This window comes from Serinus canaria, chromosome 1A (assembly GCF_022539315.1).
Source record: "Serinus canaria isolate serCan28SL12 chromosome 1A, serCan2020, whole genome shotgun sequence".
Classification (NCBI taxonomy): domain Eukaryota; kingdom Metazoa; phylum Chordata; class Aves; order Passeriformes; family Fringillidae; genus Serinus; species Serinus canaria.
The window spans coordinates 55,011,843-55,031,193 of NC_066314.1; the positions used below are offsets into that span (position 1 = coordinate 55,011,843).

Below are 19,351 nucleotides of genomic sequence, written 5' to 3' on the forward strand. Positions count from 1 at the left end.
CTGATCTTATTCATAAGCTTTGCTTATCTGCTATCCTATAAAGCAGGAGATAAAGTTCAAAGTGGCATTACCTTTATGTCAGAGTGACTTTCCAACAGACATTTTAAAGTAGATTGTGTATCTGTGTAGGGTCTTGGAAGCATATGAGATTTTAACTGGCCCACACACCTATGAGCATTTATTTTACAAGCACAATCCTCAATATCCTCTTCCAATAAGCTGCTCATGATATTAGAGCTTGAAGATATTTTGGCATATAAAAAACGATAGTAGGAAAATCTGTTTCCAGTTTTTAGAATGATGCACATGGTTTTTTTGATATACAAATGGGATCTGACTCAATTGCTTTAATAATGGCAGTACCTCACACACTCAGCAAATTAAAACATTTCTTCCACAATAAAATAGGAAAAGAACTGCCTCCTTTCTATTTATTTATAAACAAAACAGCAGCAAATATAAAGTAGATTTAAACCTTTGTGGCTTTAGAAAATTTCCAGTTTTGTCTGGCACAGGTAAATTTACAGTACTAAAATTTTATTACTATATTTGCTATGAAATTCCACGGCAATAACAAATGCTAAGTTTAAGGAATAATCATGCATATTATTTTATATGTAGAATAAATAAAGGTATTGCACAATAATGCCAAGTGGAAAGAGGGGAATAAAAAAAAAAGAGAAGAAATCATATGAACAACTCACATGCATATACGTACCTGCGCTTACACCTTTCTCATCATCATGATCCCAGCTACTTTTTGTAAGGGGGAACACACCCACAATATTTCTTTTCTGATTGACAGTGTAAAAAACAGATATATCCCCTCTTACTTGTTTTCTGTGATATATTCCACCGCTTTGGATGTCTTTAATCCTCTGGAAGTGGTCTGTTGAAAGGACAGTAAACAATGTTGGATTTATCACACAAAAAATATTCCATAAACAGGCTTTCATGACCTGTTTGCTGCCTTAAATGTTTATCAAAGGGCATTTATTCAATAACTCCAGTTCAATTAGTACAGGTGCTTCAAGAGATTTCTGCTTCCTTCTGCTGTCTTCAAACAGGAAACCTCTTACTTCCCCTTCAGAGGAAGTCCTTGGTGTTTGCTGCTCTTCACTTTCATGCAGTGAAAAATATTCTGTGTGTACATACACTGGCGGTGCTAATTTTTGCAATTACAAATTGTAAATAAATAAATTAAATACATGTTATAAAATAAATAAAATATAATATTAAAATAAATAAATTAAATAAAAATATAATAAATAAATATTCTTCTACAGTCTCAGAATTTACTTTAAGACACAAAATAGAGGAAAAAAATATGTAGATATCTGCTTGTAGTGAAAAATACCAAAATGTCCTAATGAAGGGGAGTAAAAACTCCCATCACCTAAAGAAAAAAATGTTCAGCATTAAAAATCTTCATGATTTATGAATACAATCTTCTTTTTTAAAATGTTTAGAGACAGTAACAGCAGAATTTTTCCTTTACAGAGATCAACATCTGCTTTCAGTTTCGACCATTCCCTTGTTTGGCTGAGGAAGAAAAACAGCATAGTGCTTTTCCCCTTTTAAAGACAGAGTATCCAAATCGAATACTCAATCTAATCCAACAAACTCAGAAATTGACAGGTGTGGTTCACAGAAAACATGAGCATCTCTTTCACAGCTGCATGCACATTTCTTCTAATTCTAAGCAGGTTAGCCTTGTGAAAGGACTCTAGGGTCTACTAGAATAACATATACTGAAACTACAAATACCTCGATGGTGATTGTCTCCACTTGAACATTTGGAGGCAGAGCCAGGGTGGGTTCAAAGTGCTTTGCTATTGCAACCAGAAGATGCAGTGTGCTCAGTAAGTCCTTTGCCAAGATAGCTATAAATGAAGAAAACAATGCTCAGTGTGCAAAACACGTGAACTTCCCTCCACCATCATGAATTTTCCCCTGTGCAGAGAACCCCAAAGTTATGGAGGGCCATAACACCAGTGGGACACCAGACTGCGGTTTGTATAATATCAAAATTTAGCAATAGCACAGCTTAAAAGTGCGATATACAGGGATGCTGAGGGCACTTAAATGATCCACAAGCCACACCTTAGAGGAGGCAGACCTAGGCGGATCAGATATTTCTATCTCACTTTCTATTCAACTAGTAATTGAAAACAGGTCGTTTAATTACTGTTCTGGCAGCACATTGCCTTACAGCAGCCTTATAGCACAAGAAGCCTGTGATGGATAATTTTATTTGATTTCACTTCTGCACCTACATTCCACACTCCATTTCAGCTGACTTTCTTCTAGTTGCAAACACTTGGCCAAAACATCCAGAATCACTGAGAGTTTCTTTCGCTGTTTTTTTTCTGTTAATGCAATCTTCTCAACATCCAGCTTGAGAGATCCTAAGTTTTCTTTTGCATGAGATCCATAGGAAGAAGGATGTATTTTAACATCATTGTAGGGAAAAATAAAATAATGAGAAACATAAAATGACAGCAGAGTACACAAAGTCTTGTTTTAAATATTCAGTATCATTTAAAAGCTCTGCAAAAGGGAGAAGACTCAAGTCACTCCTTGTAGCATCAGCCCCCAGCCCCAGCTCTTTCAATTTCTTCTACAGAAATCCAAGGAATGAATATTTCCTGTAGGTAATGTACAAAGTTGATATCAATTCATATATAGATGAAATCTGAGTTCATTGCTGAGGCAAGTAAGTATGAAATATTAGCCAGTCCTGCTCATGCAGCTGCTCTCAGCCCCGGTGGAAAGGAAATAGATTTAAAAGACATCCCCAAGGAGAGTGAAAAGGAAAAAAAATGTAATAGGGACAGGAGAGATGGAGAACTAGAAATAGGTAACAGGCTGCTCCAGGAGGCCACATCTTATACAAGCACTACATAGTGCCAAAAGCCTCTTAGATTTTACCAGTTCCAGAACCAGAACAGTTCTTTAGACCCAGAGCTTTTAATTTTTTTTTTTTTTAAGGCAGAAAAACATGTTGCAGTGCTGGTTCCATCCAATGTTTCTGGTAGCACCACAAGCCACCTTTGTGTTCCTGGTTTATGCTCATCCTTCATTTCAGAAGTGCTGAATTTCACACTTCATAGTTAACCTTTTCATTACCTCAACTAGCAGATATTAAGAATTTCTTTGAAGTAAAGTAACCATGTGAAACAATAGTGGGAGTTTGTTCAGAATTGTGATTATCACAGCTGGCCCTCAGTGCAGTGAAAAGTGATGACAGGTCCCTGCTACTGCAATTCCTGAGTATCACAGCCTCAGATCCATATATCATAAAGTTCGTCACCTACCTACTATTCTTTCTGATCGCAATGCTCATCCTAATCATCACCAACATTTGTCCTGTTCATCGGCTGAGAAGGAGTCAAAATCATATCCTTCCTACTAATCAGCTGATGACATGGATGAGCAGAAGCCAGCACCACTGCTCTCCAAAAAGTTCCTCCATGAAATGTCTCTGATTTGAAACTTTCTCCATGAGATGTCTGCAAGAACTAAACTCAAAGGAGCAGCTCACCCAGGAGATGATGAAGTACCAGCCCATCATACAGATCTTCCTCCAGACTTTTAACTACTATGTGTTCCTCTTTCAGAGTTCTGTTGATCCACTCGGTCAAGAACTGCAGGGGAAAACAAAGCAATTATAATCCTTTTGTTCAGACAGCACAGCACAGCACTTGGTGCTATATTCTGTTTCACCTCTCTCTTCAGTCCCTTATCTCAGATCTTGGTTTGCTTTCAATCTCCACTTCCTTTGTGCTTTTTGGTTGTTTTCTAAAGGGTTAGTTTTTCCTAATTATCAAGTGAGACAGATATCTCGCTACTTATATTCCAAGGAATTATGTTATAGAGCTTGGGAAAGAGACTCTCTTCCCACTTCCACCAGGGAAAAGGCTGCACAGTACATTTCCCATCTCTTGCCTTCATCCCACATCACAGAATTCACACAAATTCAACTGCCAGGAAGAAGTTTGTAAGAAAAGAGGCATGGCTCATTCTGTGGGTAGTTTCTTGTACTCATCCACACTATTAGCACTCCTCCCTCTCATCTCCTGGTTTTGTTTTCTTTTTCTTTCTGCAATATTGTACCACTCAATCCCCAAATATCTCCTTGGAACTTTCTTACATGGCAGTCCTCCCACTGACCTTCCAATATCCTTCCTCCCTTTACAAAGGGGAAGCTGCTCAGGAAGCCAGGTCTGGCTACAAAAGGAGAGGAACCATATGTGCTCCTAGATGGAAGAACAAAGAAGTTCCTCAGTGCTTCTCCAAGCATGTGTTTTATTCACATGTATTGAGGGAAAGGGAATATGACCTTGTGAAGCAGAACAGAAAAGCAGTAGCCCCAGCTGGCTGCCAACATGAACATCCTTCTTGTAGGAGGGAAAGGTATTACTTTTATTGCTATGATTATTATGAGTGAGTGTCTGGAGTGGATTATATCCTTCTCACTTGCTGTAAACAGAGGAGAAAATTCGTACCAGATTCCTGAAAGCTCGCCAACATTAACAAAAATGTAAGAAGGGCTTGAAAAGAAAAGTCTCTGAGAAGCCTGAAACTGCACAAGAAATAAAAAAATCCTGAAGTGGGAAGCTGTCAAACTGAAAAATGCATCCTCAGCTAAGAAGTAACAAGAGCAGAAAGCTGTGCTTTTCAGCTGATGCTTGGTGACACTTTGGATGTGCGAAGGCTAGACCAGAACCACAAACACAAGAGTCCAGCCAGAGGGAAGTCAGAAAAACAGCAAGCACTGCTGAGCACCCCTATGGCATCCCTCCTTTGCTCTCCCAGCTTGACACATCCTGCATCCCTCCTTTGCTCTCCCAGCCACGTCCATAGCCTGCAGCTCACACAGTTCTTCTTTCTGCCTAGTTGTGGGGGCCCCACTCAGCTGCAGAGTAGAGCCTCATGTCTACAAATAAGCAAACAGGGAAAACAGAAAAGGAATACTTTAAGAAGTTTGCTGCTGGCTTCAGAATGTAACCATCTTCTATTTTACATGCAGCTGGATATTTATAGCAACTACAGGGAGACATTTCGTATTTCTCAGTTCTCCAAAGTCACCTCAAAATGAAAATGCAGTGAAAGTCTCTCTCCCCAGTGAGTTTCTTTGCTTCCCTTGTTCTTCCCTTGAATACTCCTCCCTGTCCCTGTCTCCATCCCAAATGTTTCTCTAGAGAAGCCATCAAATCTTTAGATTAGGAAGGCAATCAAGGGGCACTGATGGAAACCCAGAGGACTTTTTCTCCCTCAGGACACAATTTCCATCTCCTCATGACCCAGAGAAAAGACATTAGACAGTGATGAACACCATTTCAGGAATATCTGACAGGAAATTGATTAAGCACTGAAGCTCACAGAAATTTTCATAAGTGAGAAAAACTCTTCATTTTTAGCAATCTCAAATGAACAAATCCAGTCTTTCTGTAGACAACATAATTGTATTTTGCAGCACCACTTTTCAGACTTTCCCTTTGGTATAACAACATCATGAAAACCTGACACAAAATCATATGTTTTTGATCAAATGTGCATGAATACCTAATATAGAAACACACCTACCTACATGCTTATAAATGCTACAAATTACAAACAACAGCACATATCTTAAACTGCTTTTCATAATATTTATAACCATTTCAGCACCTCTATAAAGCAAGGAGTGCTGGTCTCATAGGATACATCCACTTTTCTTCCAGGAAGTTTTATTACGTGGACTGTGCTATTAGAGAAATTGAAACAGTGATTGAACACACTAGGGAGACTTTCAAAATTAGATGGAAATGAAGTTCTTGCCTGTGGAATAGGACTCATCCTTCACAGTCACCTCAAGAAGGTAATGCACCACACAAGGGCCTGAAAACTTTCATCCTGAATTCCTGGTGACTTGCATACTCTTCATCCCATCCCCCTCTGCTCTCTGCTAACCTTGACATCTGAGCCAACTGCTGGTGAAGGCTGCTGCAAATCAGTAGAGCACTCCTAAAAGTTACCACGGGATCAGTGCAGTAAACCTGCACCATATCTCTCTTTAGTTACAGAAAATGCTGACATGACTCTGCTTGAGATCCCAAGATTCCCAAGAAACCCTGGGTTCTTGTAGCTGTTACGTTACCATCACAATGAAAGAGCAGCTGTGTGCTTCTGGTGTGGCTTACCCACACAGCCCAGGTTAGGAGAGGTGTCACATCAGAAGCCACTCAGGTTTGTATCTGCACTCCACACGCAGCAGTGCTCACTGCATTGGAAACTTGATCCTGTATGGCCCCAGCCATCCTGATGCTGTCCTGAACAAAAGTTTGGCTTCCTTTGAGTGGAGCCCAAATGCCAAAAGCAGAGCTCATTCCTATCTGTAGAGAGTGGGGGACTGGGGTCAGAAGACTGGACAATTTACAGGGCTGAAAGAGGTTAAAGAACCAGGTTCTTTGTTCACTTTAGCACAACTCAAGGTGAGGGTTAAACAATGCAGAAAAAGAAGTGGTACCAGCTTCAATTCTTCCAGTTTGGGGTTGTTGCTTGAGGTCGGTTTTATGAGTTTCCTCTTCTCACCTGTGGAAGGAAGCAAACAAGATCCATCACAGTTATCAGATATGACTAAAGCATGCATGCAGCTAAATCTGCCAGTAGTTTGATATTCCCAAAATGGCTAATTGCCTGATGTAGAAACATTTATTTTTCATTTTAGCTAATTCCTTATGAGCAAGAAACTGGTATAGCAGACTACTAAGCCTGCTGCTGGAAATTATGCTTCAGTGTACTTCAAATGAGTAAGATCTAGATGGACAATTCTAGAAAGAGGAAAACACACTTGGTCAGATTTACATGTGTGAAACTTAAATTTCAGTTAAAGAACCAGCTGGACTTTGTCTTGCTTCTTCATGATCTGGCCCCAAAGAGTCAGCAGCCAAATTACACACAAAAAGCTTACTCATTTCTGATACAGCCATGGGATCACTGCTGAAAAATATAGAATTCATATGTACAGCACATTTTCTGTTTGGCCCTTCAGGTGGTTCTTTGGCCTTTTTTCTGTCCTGGTTCATAAAGTACATACCTTTAGCAATGATGTCTTCAGTTAGGAATCGATCAAGTGTAGAAGGCTGTGTAAATGCATTTAAAAAGTCTGGATCCATTGTCTTTAATCACTCCTGGTAAACTGGTAAAAAACATTGGGGGGAAGGGAACATGAGTAAGGGACAGAAAGATCAAAATTAGTGCTAAGAACACAAACAAATTGAAGGTTTGTTTTTTTATCAGTTACTATTACATCACTAGCCGCTTTTAAAAAAATCTGAAAATATATTTAAATGTGTGCAAAGAAAAAGAAGTTAAAAAACAATTTTCATTTTTTAATGTTAATCATGAAAATGTAGGAAAAAGACCTGAAGACCTGAACTAAAACTTGTTTTATTCACATCTAATTGTATTTTCCCTGTATTAGATAAGTAAGATCCTGTTTCAACTGAAGTGAAAAACAAGCTTTCAGTCCCTAGGTATTCACGGATATGTGCTAGAAAATATAACAATTATCAGTACTTAAGGAGTATTAAATAAAGAACCCAGTAGTTAAATTACTGAGACAAGTTACTAAAGATAAGCAGCTTCCTTTACTGGACCAGCTGATACAGATGTGGGGATACAAGGACAGCCATTGGCATCTGAATAGTTTCTTTTACAAATTCTAGTATAGAGTCATAGAATCAGTTAGATTGGAAAAAACTTCTGAGATCATTGAGTCCCAACTGTTCAACCACCACTAAACCATGTTCCCAAGTGCCACATCTGCATTGTTTTTGTATCTTTCCAGGGATGGTGACTCCAACACTTCCTTGGGCAGCCCCTTCCAATGCCTGAGTGCCCTTTCAGTACAAAAACTTTCCCTCATGTCCAACCTGACCCTCCCCTGTCACTGCTTGAAGCCATTTCCTCTCATCCTGTCCCTGTTCCCTGGGAGCAGAGCCTGATCCCCCAGCTGTCCCCTCCTGTCAGGGAGTTGTGCAGAGCCAGAAGGTCCCCCCTGAGCCTCCTTTTCTCCAGGCTGAGCCCCCCCAGCTCCCTCAGCCCCTCCTGGTGCTCCAGCCCCTTCCTCAGCTCCATTCCCTTCTCTGGACACGCTCCAGCCCCTCCATGCCTTTCTTGTCCTGAGGTTCCCAGAAGTGCCCCAGGATCTGAGGTGTGGCCCCAGCAGTGCCAGCCCAGAGGACAGTCACTGCCCTGGCCCTGCTGCCACACCATGGCTGGCACAGCCCAGGTGCCATTGGCCTCCTGCCCCCCTGGGCACACCCGGCTCCTGTCCAGCTGCTGTCCCCAGCACCCCCAGGGCCTTTCCCAGCTTTCCAGCCCCTCTACCCCAGCCTGGAGCTGCAGGGGCTTGGTGTGACCCCAGGCAGGGTGGGGCCCTTGGCCTTGTGGAATCTCAGACCACTGACCTGGGCCCATGGATCCAGCCTGTCCGGGTCCCTCTGCAGAGCCTTTCTGTCATCCAGCAGATCCACACTCCCACCCAGCTGGGTGCTGTCCACAAACTGACTGGGTGTGCCCTTGATCCCCTTGTCCAGATCCTCAATAAAGACATTAAACAGGACTGGCGTCAGTGCTGAGCCCTGGGACTCCTTGGGACTGGTCACCATCTGGATTTGACTCCATTCCCCACTGCTCTCTGGGCCCAGCCTTCCAGACATGCAAGAAGCAAAATGGCTCTTCATAAACTAAATGCACACTGATTTAAGTGCTAGAAATCAGAACTACAAACTGCAGCTGTACTGTGGCCTGCAGAGGTGAAAGAAATTACAGGAGGATGAGGGCTCCGGACATTTAGAGCAGACTATGGTTCTAGCATGAGTAAGAGAACTCATCCTTCCCAACAGTCCAAAATCTTTGGAAGTCAGAGCAGAGCAGATGTCATGACCAGACTTTTACTGCCAGGCCACTGTAGGAGAGGGAGAGGAAATGCTGAATGGTTTTGTGCTTTTTTTAACAGAAAATGAGATGCTTCAGAGGTTCCTGCAGGAGAGTTCTTCCACTCCCTACCCACAATGCCCACACTGAGAGCACTGTTTCCTAACTCTTCCTGTGAAATGAGTGGGAATGACACTTTAAAAAACAATCCAGAGCATTTAAATCAGTGGCCAATCCTAGTTTTAGGAATGGAGTTCCCTCCATTCTTTTACCAGAGACAGCCCTGTCTGGTGTTGGCAGGTGCCTGAAGTGAGGTGCTCCCACCACCCAGAGCAAGGCACCTGCTGAAAATGCTGTGGTACAGAACATCTCCAAAGAGACATTCCTCTGCTTGATAGCTTTATACACCAAACAGCACAGTGCTGCTCTGAAGGCTTTCACATATTTCTTACAGGCTCCAGTCAGTATGTTATGAACTTTGTTTTAACAAAGATTTGCCAAAGCTGAGAAAATATTAGTAGAAAATAGCAATTGAATTCTTTTGCACATCAATCTGGTAAAACAAATTGGTACAAACTTTCCAGCAAGGCACTAGGAGAAAGGGTCACAAGAGAACTGATTTCATTATGGTGGTGGCAAAACAAAATGCTATCTGTAAAAAGGTGCTTGATTTAAAAAAAATAGGAGAAATTGAGTGATGTAGTGCCTGAGGAACAACTGAACTGGGTGAGATAAGACTGCCCAGATGAAATTAACTGAGAGAAGTTAATTAACAGAGAGCAACCCGAAAGACAGCTTATTTTTAAATTTGGTTTCTGACAGCTGTGAAGCCTTGGGGAAGTCCAGCTTATAACAGAAATGGTCTGTGTAAACCACAACTTACTCAGCTTTGCAATATTCCATTTGTATATCTTTTACTTCCTTCAACTATCAAAGTGGTGTGTGTTGCCTGTTACACCTCTGGGCTCTTTTTAGCCAAGGAATCTGAACATCAGAAGCCACTCTAAAATTTGGAAACCTGTAAAGAAAGGCCTGAAACTCAGAGTTTGAAATAAGGTAGCATAATACCCTCTAGGGCCTCAATCCTGTGTGTCAGTCAGACTTAAAATTACTCCCCTGGGTAAGAAACCAAAACCCCAAAATCTATAAGCAGTGCAAGGATATAGAGACACTTCCCCAAAACACTTTACCAGTCTGCAGTTCAGTCTTCCTATAGCAAAGCTGGGGGCCTGGTCACTAGGAGCTGTCAACACATTCACTCCCCATGAGCTCCCTGCTCACCCCTTGAACATGGGTCTGTCTCTCTCAGCCCTCAGCAGCGAGAAGGTGCAGTGTGGCCCTACATCACCTGAAGCCCCATCTCCTGTTTCTTGGTCTGACCCACCAGCTGTCCCTGAAGGCACCAGGCAAAGAGTAATGGATGCAGATTTTTCACACCACTGTGTTAATGCTCCGTGTCACTCCTGCCCTACAGGCCCAAAGCCTCCATGTCCATCTCTTTACAAAACTGAGCAAAGACAGCCTACAGTTACCCTACCCTGGAAAACCAGCTACTCATCCTCAGTGCTCTTTTCTGGGCTTCCTCCAGCATGATCGCAGCCTTTACGAAGTCCTAGGAACCAGACCTGCCCAGATTTAGAAGGGTGCACTGCAGCGTGCACAGTGGTCTCTGCTCCTCTCCTCCTAAGTCCTGTTTGCTTTTTTCATCACTGCTGACCTTTTATTGGGAATTATCTCCAAGATCTTATTCCTATATAGCAACACACCATTAAGAGCCCATCATTTATTGTATTTCAGCTCACATTTATCAGTATTGATTTTCCACAGGCATTTCAGAGCCTGCAGAGAACTGCAGTTCTCCAGCATTTAATAAACTCATTGCTTATTACTCTCAATTAGCATTCACAAGCAGCCCTTCATGTGGCTGTGCAGCATATTGGTGAGGCTTGGTCCCAGGCAACAGCCTTTCAGAGAATAACATACTGCAGGAACAAGACAAAATGGAACATGCCAGGGTTGGGACACCTCCTTGGGTGAGCTGTTTAATGAAAAACAGGAAAGGTCAGAAGAGTTGGTTCTCACGCACTAATTTCCATATTTTCTGCAACCAGCCCCTGCCTCCCATCAGTTAAATTTGCTGCTCAGAGCTGTGGCTGACATCCTGGTTTTCCAGCCCCCATCCTTCCGCACAAGTTTTTTTATCAATACTTGGAATACATTGTAAGAGTCAGCTGCTTGAATGCTGACTGTACAGACATTTCATTATAGCATCTTTAAATAAAATAGATGCTTAATTATGGACTATTCAAAGGAAATGGCATTCCCTGAATGAAATGCTCATTCTCTGAGAATGCCATGGATGTACAGGCTTTCCTTTAAACCCAAGGGGCATTTGATTTCTTGTGTGCCACCTGCAGTGGCTGCCAAGAAGGGAATTGTTCTTAGGTCAGGAGCTAGGTTATTGCACAAACTTGCAACATCACAAACACTGATAAACAGCTAATTCTCAAGCTGGGTCAGAGCTCACTTTTCCTCCATGAGCCTTCACAGGGTCTGGCTCCCAGACATCCCCAAGGCACCACACAAAGCACTAATGGGGGTCTCTGGCTTACAAATCAGCTGTAGAATATTCACAAGGCTCTTTCCAATGCTACCAAACTCTTTCCCTTGTTTCATTTCCTGTTTGAAAAGACAAAAGCCTTACTCTGCCTAGATCAAACAAGTAGATCACATGGAGGAGGAGGGAAAAAAAAAAGGGAATGTTAATAGTAATATTTCCACCTTTAGGAAACCAGAATTAAAAACTAAATAAGGGGGGAAAAAGAATGCACATTGTGCACCCAGTTTAAAACTTATTTTCACTTCCCTGTGTAGCACCAGACTTCTCAGGAGCCATCTTTGCTCAGAAGCATCAGAAGAGATGTTATCTTAGTAGGAACAATACACACAGACACAGAAAATCTTCCAGTTAAGAACACTAATTATGAAAAAAAAGTGCCCAAAGGAACCCCATTTTCCAGACTTACTATTCTCTCTTTCAGTAACTCTCCAGAAGCTCTTCCAAGACCTTGTCCCAGTAGTAAGGATGCAATTTCGCAGGGAGAGGGCTGCGCCCAGGCTTGGAGGTCTCCCATGCAGGGCAGCACAAAGCACACAAAGGGGAAGTTGCGCCGCAGTGCTCAGCTCTTAAAAATGAAACCATGGTCCCATCCGGAACTTAATTGTGTGTGCTGGTCCCTGCTGCAGAGACTGAAATAAACAGGAACACAAGTGCAGGAAACATGCAGCCCTGCAACTCCTGAAGCACCAGAAAGTATTAAAAATATATGATTGTTCTTGGATGGCACTGCCCAGCATGACTCTGCTGCTCTCCCTCTGCGGTGATTCAAAGAGCACTTGTGCTTTGTATATAATAAAAAACTAGACAAAAGCAGATAAGATCATGTTCCAATACACCTTTTCTTCATGCTCCTTCAAGTATTTTATAAAGCAGAACAACACCACTCTACCTACCTGGCAGAAGGAGAAACTTAGAAAATTAATTTATTTATCCTTAGAGAGGAAGTTAGCCACACCAGGGCCAAAAACCCTGATGTGAGATATGAGTTATCTCCAGCAGGCAGTGCTGCTGCTCCTCTTCCTCCCCTTTCACATCAGTGATTAAAGGGGAATAGCTCCCTACAGAAACCACTTTCCCTGGACATTTCCTCTAGGTGTGAGTTGCATTTTTTAACACACCTCTTTTCCTACAAAATCTGAGGTAGTGACCAGTGCATGGAGTATCCAGACTTATGCAGAACAGCAGTAGTCAATCCTGTATGAGTTGCCTTTGATTTCATGCCTATGATGCCTAAAGATTTTTTGCTTTTTATACATTTTTAATGTATTTGTAGCTTTGCAGATGACTGTTAAAACATGGTTATATAGTTCCTAGAATCTTCCTACCCTTTCTCTTAGAGTAATAAGCAATCCCTTTTAACACTCCTGAAATTCTGTTGAGTCTTATTCTCAAGAAGAGAGCCTCTAACAAGGACATTCTGTTTTGCAACCAGAATCTGAGGAGACATCACAAGAAAATAGGGCAAAGAAGTCTCTGGATGAGCTCCAAGGGGCTGACCCTGGGTGGGTGTTTCTGTTAGTTCTCAAAGCACATCTCATGCACACATTCCCACCACAAACACCTGGCCCGCACATGAAAAAAGCCACTGAAGAACAATTCAAGGATTCAACAGCAATAACAAGTTCTGATAATGCATTTTCCTGGTCCTTCACATGGCCCTGCTGTATTGGAGAGCCACTCTACACTCTCTGCACACCAGAGCAAAGGGAAGCTCACCATCCATAAGTTCTTCCCACAGATATTTCCATTGAGAATAAAAACAAAAGTAGAAAACATAGTGATCATTATTTGTTTATTTGAATAAATAGAACAACTGTCAAAAACCATGCATAAACATTCCTGCTGTGAACTTTAGCAAACATACCATTGCATTGTAACTTGCTTACAGTACACGACTCTTATCACAAAGATGGACGTCTCCAATATATGACAAGTCCAGAATTTTATCTGCAAGGCTGGTTTTTAGTAGTTAGAAGTCCAGAGTAAACACTGTTAAAAACAGTAGAAAAGAGTCTTAAAAAACACATTAATACTGAAAGTATTGGGAAAGAGAAGTTAGAAATCCTATACGGTTTAAAATTATTTTAAAAAATCTGCCACTCTCCATTTTTCATCTTGAAAAATAGAATGCAGCTGAGGACTATCTGAGCTTTTTCAGTGGTAATACATCTCACTGTAACTGAGTGTGTCAAGTAAATGCACCTAAAAGTCAAGTTGTTTGGACTGGAAAAGACAGACATTCATTAAGTACTTACAAATGTGGGAGCTTTAATGCTGCAGAGCATTCAGCATTCCAGATGAACTCAAAAGGATTCAGACTGCTACCCATATGTAAAACCCCAGAAACACAAAGGTATCATGAATAACACCTGTAACACTGACTCAGCTTTCTGAGAGGCAAAGAGTTATGGTGCATGTGTCACAAAAAGGCATGACAAAAGCAGGTGTTCAGAGAAGCTTTACCTACATGGCTCCTCTTGGAAACTGGGCTCACTGGGATGAAGCCACACTTCAGTTCAATCTGCCCTGCTCACAAATCTGTTTAACAATAAATACAGTGTCTACAGAACAGTGAGCTGGCCAGACAGCCAGGAGCCAAGGAATGAAAAAAGTATTTTCCCTGTGCAACATCTACCAACAAACAAGACCATAACAGAACGGGCTGTGACTCCTGATCCAGGAGCAGTCCTGGCTGACAGGGATATTAACAGAAGGAATGCTAAAGGAGACTCATGGTTGTAGCAAGGGGACCCGAAACACAGAATTCAACAAAACAGACACTCTTTTGTAATCTGTCATAACCTGCTCACCTCTGCTTATGTGCCCTGAAGATGCCAGCTCAATGATCCCAGCTCAGAAATAACCATTCACCTTTTTAAAGCCAAATCACCCTCACCCATATTTTTTTTTTTTATCTTCTGTTTGCTTTTGATATTAATACTGCTTACAATTTCAGAAACTACACTCTCTGGAGGTCTTTCCCAGCAACTCAGAGAATATAAACAGAGCTGGCACCTCCACATCACCTGAACGAAGGAGGATGGTATAACAACTCTTTAACAGACTTGCTTCCTGCAAATAACCCTGCATTAAACCAAAAGTTTGAGAGACCTTTCAGCTCAGTGACCTTCCAGCCTCATGATACCTTTATTTCTCAGCACAAAAGCTTGACTAATTTCCCTCACCTGCCAGGAGAGCTATCCACCAGGCCTTAGCACTTCTCCTGGTGCAAGTATCCTCTGTTGGTGCTGTGGTGGAGTTTAGTGGCCCCATCTGAACTGCACATCCTCATTCCAGGCTCAGTATAAACAGTGAGAGGTCAGCACCATCCTAAAGCATAGGCATGCAGAGATTCCCCAGAGAGCCTTGCAGAGCAGAGAAGATCTAAATTTTTCATGCAAAAAAAAAGGGCAACTTCCTTCCACCTTTCTTTTTCTTTTTTTTTTTAGAGGTGTAAGGAGAGGTGATACAAGTAATCCAAATACTAGAGCTCAGAACCCAAAAATACAAAGCAAAGAAGCAGAAGCTCATTTCTCTCTCTCTGAGACGAAAAACTGTTTGAGAAGGGAAGGAGAAAATCCCAATTGTAAAATTATACCATTCAAATAGCATGTTTCCTCTTGAATCTGAGCTCAAAGGCAAATAATGTTTGGTGTAAAAAAAATGTTATTTAGGGAAAGAAGACGCCGACTTAAAAAAGGACTCAAGTGAGCCCATGGAGCGGAGCAATTGCACCTGCTCTCCTTCAGGGCGCTCTGCCTAGTGTTTTAGCCAAAGGAATGGATGCCCATAAAACAAAAGTTGCTGCTGTGATACATAAAAGCAGCAATCAAATCTCTCCTCTGTGTGCCCAAAGGAAAAGGGTGATATTGAATGCATACTCCACATATCATTTACTCTGGAAATGCCAATCCCGCTTCCTCCACAAAGCTCTCCTCAAAAAGCCACTCAGATGGCTCCTGTTCCACTACATTCCCTCTGTTAGTTTCAGGAAGAACAGGGGAAAATGCACTAATCCAGCCTGTGCCTGTGTGACCAGCTCTGGACCAGCCTGACTGAAGCTGCCTAACAGGTGACAGTGGCCCTAGCAATCAAATTTTCTCCTAGAGAAGAGATAAAATAAAAAATAGACACTAAAAGATTAGCTGGTCATCCCATTGCAAGACTTACTCTGTGTAAACACTGAATGGAAGTAACACTGATTATAAAGAGGTGAACACAAAAACTGAAGCTTTTGCCATTAGCTTCAGACAGTGCCTGTAATTCCCCTCAGCCAACCCACCAAACAGAACACACGAACTCTTATTTAATAGAAAAGGCTCAGCTTCTAAATAAATTCCAAAGGTGATTTTCTATTGTTAACACTCTAAGCCTGGAAAATCATCAAATGCCAGTTGCAACCAGGGAGTATGCAAAAGAAAGTCTTCTGCAGAAGCAAAGAATCTTGAGCCATGAGGAAAGTCTCATATTTTCCCTGCTTATTAAAGTAGTTAGTGGTATATTTCCTTTCTCAAAAGAACATTTGTGGGTTATAGCAAACAACAGATCCATTTGGCAAAAGTGTGAAATACCTACACATTTTCAAGTGACCTAGCGAATACACATGCATCATTTTTAGTGGGATTGTCTTACAAACAACTACAGAGAGAATACATCAGCTGTAGGGAGAATGCATGAAGTACATAGCATAAGGCACAATGGGAGCATGCAGAGGGCACGTTTATTGTAACTTCTGGCTGGGGAAGTTGAAGGATGAAGAGACCTCGGCAGCTTACAGGATCACTCAACGTTCTTGTACTTGGTGAAAAGGTTGTACAGAACCCTGAGGGTAGACTTCAGGTCCAAGTTGACAACATCTGTGGAAGAAAAGGAGAAATCCTTGATTTGCATTGTGTTTTCCCTCATTTGTCCTGACAGGAACAGAAGTTCCCATTTCTCTGAGCTGATGAAATTGTCAATAAAAAAAAAAAAAAAATACACAGAGTTCTGATCTTCCCAAGCCTTTTAAATGGCCTGTACAATTTGCTTCAAAACAGCTTTACAATCATACATTCATAGCTAACTTCTCTCTGGGAAACAGGAAGGTAATTCCCTTCCCCAGCTAAAACTGGCTACAGAGAAAGTCTGCTTCTGTCAGAGAGTTGGGATAAAGGCTTTGGGAAATACTCCTGATGACTTCCCGGGCCACAGAAGCAGTTAACAAGCAGTCACACACATCCTGAGGTACTGAACCACATCCACAGCTCTGCAATGATATGGTCCAGGAATTAACAAAGACTGAATCCTTAGCAGACTCCAAGCTTTTTATTATTTAATAACCCTTCTTATCACGCTTGGCCAGGGAACAGGTCAGGAACAGCTCTCAAGAAAAAGCTTTCCTGTTAGCACCTCTCCACTTATACTACAATAAAATGCCAAGAATGCAGGTATTCTGGGGGGAGACACAGGACAGAGAAGGCAGAAGAGGTAGAAAGAAATTTTGGATATAACATGTGAGAAATGAAGCAGCAAAAAATACTAAGTGACCAATATATATGGAAGCAGAAGTGAGGAAGAACAGATAATGAAAAAAATCATCACAAGTCCTAGGAAGACAGCAAACTATTAACAGACCAAGCACAATTAATGTGAGGTCCAAGGGAAACCTCCCCACTGTCTGCTTTGAGACTCATTGCCAGGACCTCTCCACACTTCCCTCCCACCCCACACTAGATACCACTCTAAACCCTACTCTTTATCTGGTATTTTAAATAATCTCTCAAATATTCTTTCTACCCTTTTTGCCTGTATTATTTTACATATTTCATTTATGATTTTCAGTTCACATTTGCAGAAGAATCTTCTCCTGCCCCAAAGAAAGATCCTAATTGCTATGAAGCCATGCATCCTGAAAAAAGAAATGTCCTATTGGGGAAACTGAAATACAAAACTTCTAATTTTTCCAGGTATCATAGAAAGTTGATACCCAAGTTAAAACAAGCCAACCCAAATTAAAATACAAGCTTACTGCTGAATGTTTTCTTATTTTTCTTTTTTTCTACCTTCCAGTGGTGAAAATTCCATTTCCATTCCTTGACAATCCAGACCAGTGGTCAATAACCACTGCTGCAAAAGTTATACTGTAATTCCAGTCTACCCTTTTCCTAACTTTCAGACCTTGTTATGTCTTTGACTAAAGCATTACACTACAGAGTGTGCAGTGCCATCCTCCCTGTGTGGGCAACTGCAGTGCTCCTTATTAATCAGTGTCGAACAGGTATTTCCAAGAATAAACATATTCTCAGCCTCATGCTTCTTATAATAGGATAAAACATGCACAGCTATAACATTACCAACAGCAACAACTAATAAAATGTTAACTGAAAGTGGCCATAGCCTCTAAAGTTAAATATTCCATTAATTTAAAACTCTCACAGTCCATAACAAGCTCATTTAGAGGATACTAAATTAATCCATCACAACATAGTTCTGCTACAATAACTCAGCACAAGTTCTGCTGCTGGCCCAATCTGCTGAATTTGGCTGGAAGAACAGAGAAGAGGAGATGACCTCTATGGTCCTATTTTTGTTTAAACCTGTACACAGACACACTACAAGATTTAACCTATTTAATCTATTTCTTGCAAGCACTGAAGAAAGCATGGGCTGTAGGGATAAAAATGATGTTCTGCTCTAGACAATGTTTTTCCTTAAATCCTACAAGGAATTAAACTGGTTGGACAGCCAGGCCCACCCCCTCAAATCCTGGGGGCAGTTCTGGGAATCTCATATCAAAAAAGACATTGAGGGGCTGGAGTGTCACCGACATGTTTTATGAAAAATCCTTTCCTTAGGATTTTTCCTTCCTGAGAAGCTGAGAGGCCTCAGGAACAAACTGTAAACAATTCTTATCTGCTGCTGTGGAATGCAACAGGGGGAATCTGTGATTGGTCTCATCTGGTTGTTTCCAGTTAAGGGCCAATCACAGTTCACCTGGCCGGACTGTCTCGGTCAGAGACAAGCCTTTGTTATTCATTCCTTTTCAATTCTTAGCTTAGCCTTCTGATGAAATCCTTTCTTCTATTCTTTTAGTATAGTTTTAATATATTATCTATCATAAAATAATAAATCAAGCCTTCTGATACATGGAGTCAACTTTCTCATCTCTTCCCTCATCCTGGGACCCTTGTCCTGTGGACAATACCACAGCTGGAGCGTGTCCAGAGAAGGGAAGGGAGCTGAGGAAGGGGCTGAGGGAGCTGGGGGGGCTCAGCCAGGAGAAAAGGAGACTCAGGGGGGCCCTTCTGGCTCTACACAACTCCCTGACAGGAGGGGACAGCTGGGGGGGGTCAGGCTCTGCTCCCAAGGAACAAGGGACAGGATGAGAGGAAATGGCCTCAAGTTGCATCAGGGCAGGTTTCCCTGACTGAGTATTGGGAAAATTTCTTCAGCAAAAGGGTTGTCAAGATCAACACAGGCTGCCCAGGGAAGTGGTGCAGTCCCCATCCCTGGAGAAATTTAGAAGCTGTGTAGATGTGGTACTTGGAGATCTAGCTTAGTGGTGAACACGATGGTTCTGGGTTAATGCTTGAACTCAGTGGTGTTAAGAGGTCTTTTCCAATTCTATTATTCTAATCTAAGAGGCATTTACTACCCAATTCATGCTAAAGGGCCTGATCCACCTGACAGGCTTCCCAGCCTAATGATGACCAAGCCATGGATCAGAGTGTGGCATTAACAGAGCATAATTATACACAGAATTCTTTGGCAGAACTTCAGATTCTCTGTCAAAATGAATTACTATTCTGTGAAACACATATTGCAATG

General features: G+C 41.7%; 2 protein-coding genes across 7 annotated transcripts in view; both read right to left on the reverse strand.

Moving 5' to 3' along the window:
• PARVG (parvin gamma) overlaps window positions 1–12,144 on the reverse strand; it is a 32,418-nt gene extending 20,274 nt beyond the window's left edge. Inside the window, exons 1-8 of one of the 4 annotated variants that reach the window (XM_050969694.1) lie at window positions 11,952–12,144; window positions 8,457–8,588; window positions 7,082–7,183; window positions 6,512–6,576; window positions 3,545–3,647; window positions 2,277–2,417; window positions 1,768–1,883; window positions 834–889 (exon numbers count right to left, since the gene is read on the reverse strand). In XM_050969694.1, the coding sequence (XP_050825651.1) occupies window positions 834–889; window positions 1,768–1,883; window positions 2,277–2,417; window positions 3,545–3,647; window positions 6,512–6,576; window positions 7,082–7,160 (560 nt within the window). In that variant the 5' untranslated portion in view covers window positions 7,161–7,183; window positions 8,457–8,588; window positions 11,952–12,144. The remainder of the gene's footprint in view (window positions 1–833; window positions 890–1,767; window positions 1,884–2,276; window positions 2,418–3,544; window positions 3,648–6,511; window positions 6,577–7,081; window positions 7,184–8,456; window positions 8,589–11,951) is intronic. The other 3 variants (XM_030238228.2, XM_050969693.1, XM_030238229.2) reach the window with 3 other exon arrangements.
• A 1,176-nt stretch (window positions 12,145–13,320) lies between these two features.
• PARVB (parvin beta) overlaps window positions 13,321–19,351 on the reverse strand; it is a 52,257-nt gene continuing 46,226 nt past the window's right edge. For all 3 annotated transcript variants that reach the window (XM_009094077.4, XM_018918554.3, XM_050969692.1), the window contains exon 13: window positions 13,321–16,401. In XM_009094077.4, the coding sequence (XP_009092325.2) occupies window positions 16,325–16,401 (77 nt within the window). In that variant the 3' untranslated portion in view covers window positions 13,321–16,324. The remainder of the gene's footprint in view (window positions 16,402–19,351) is intronic.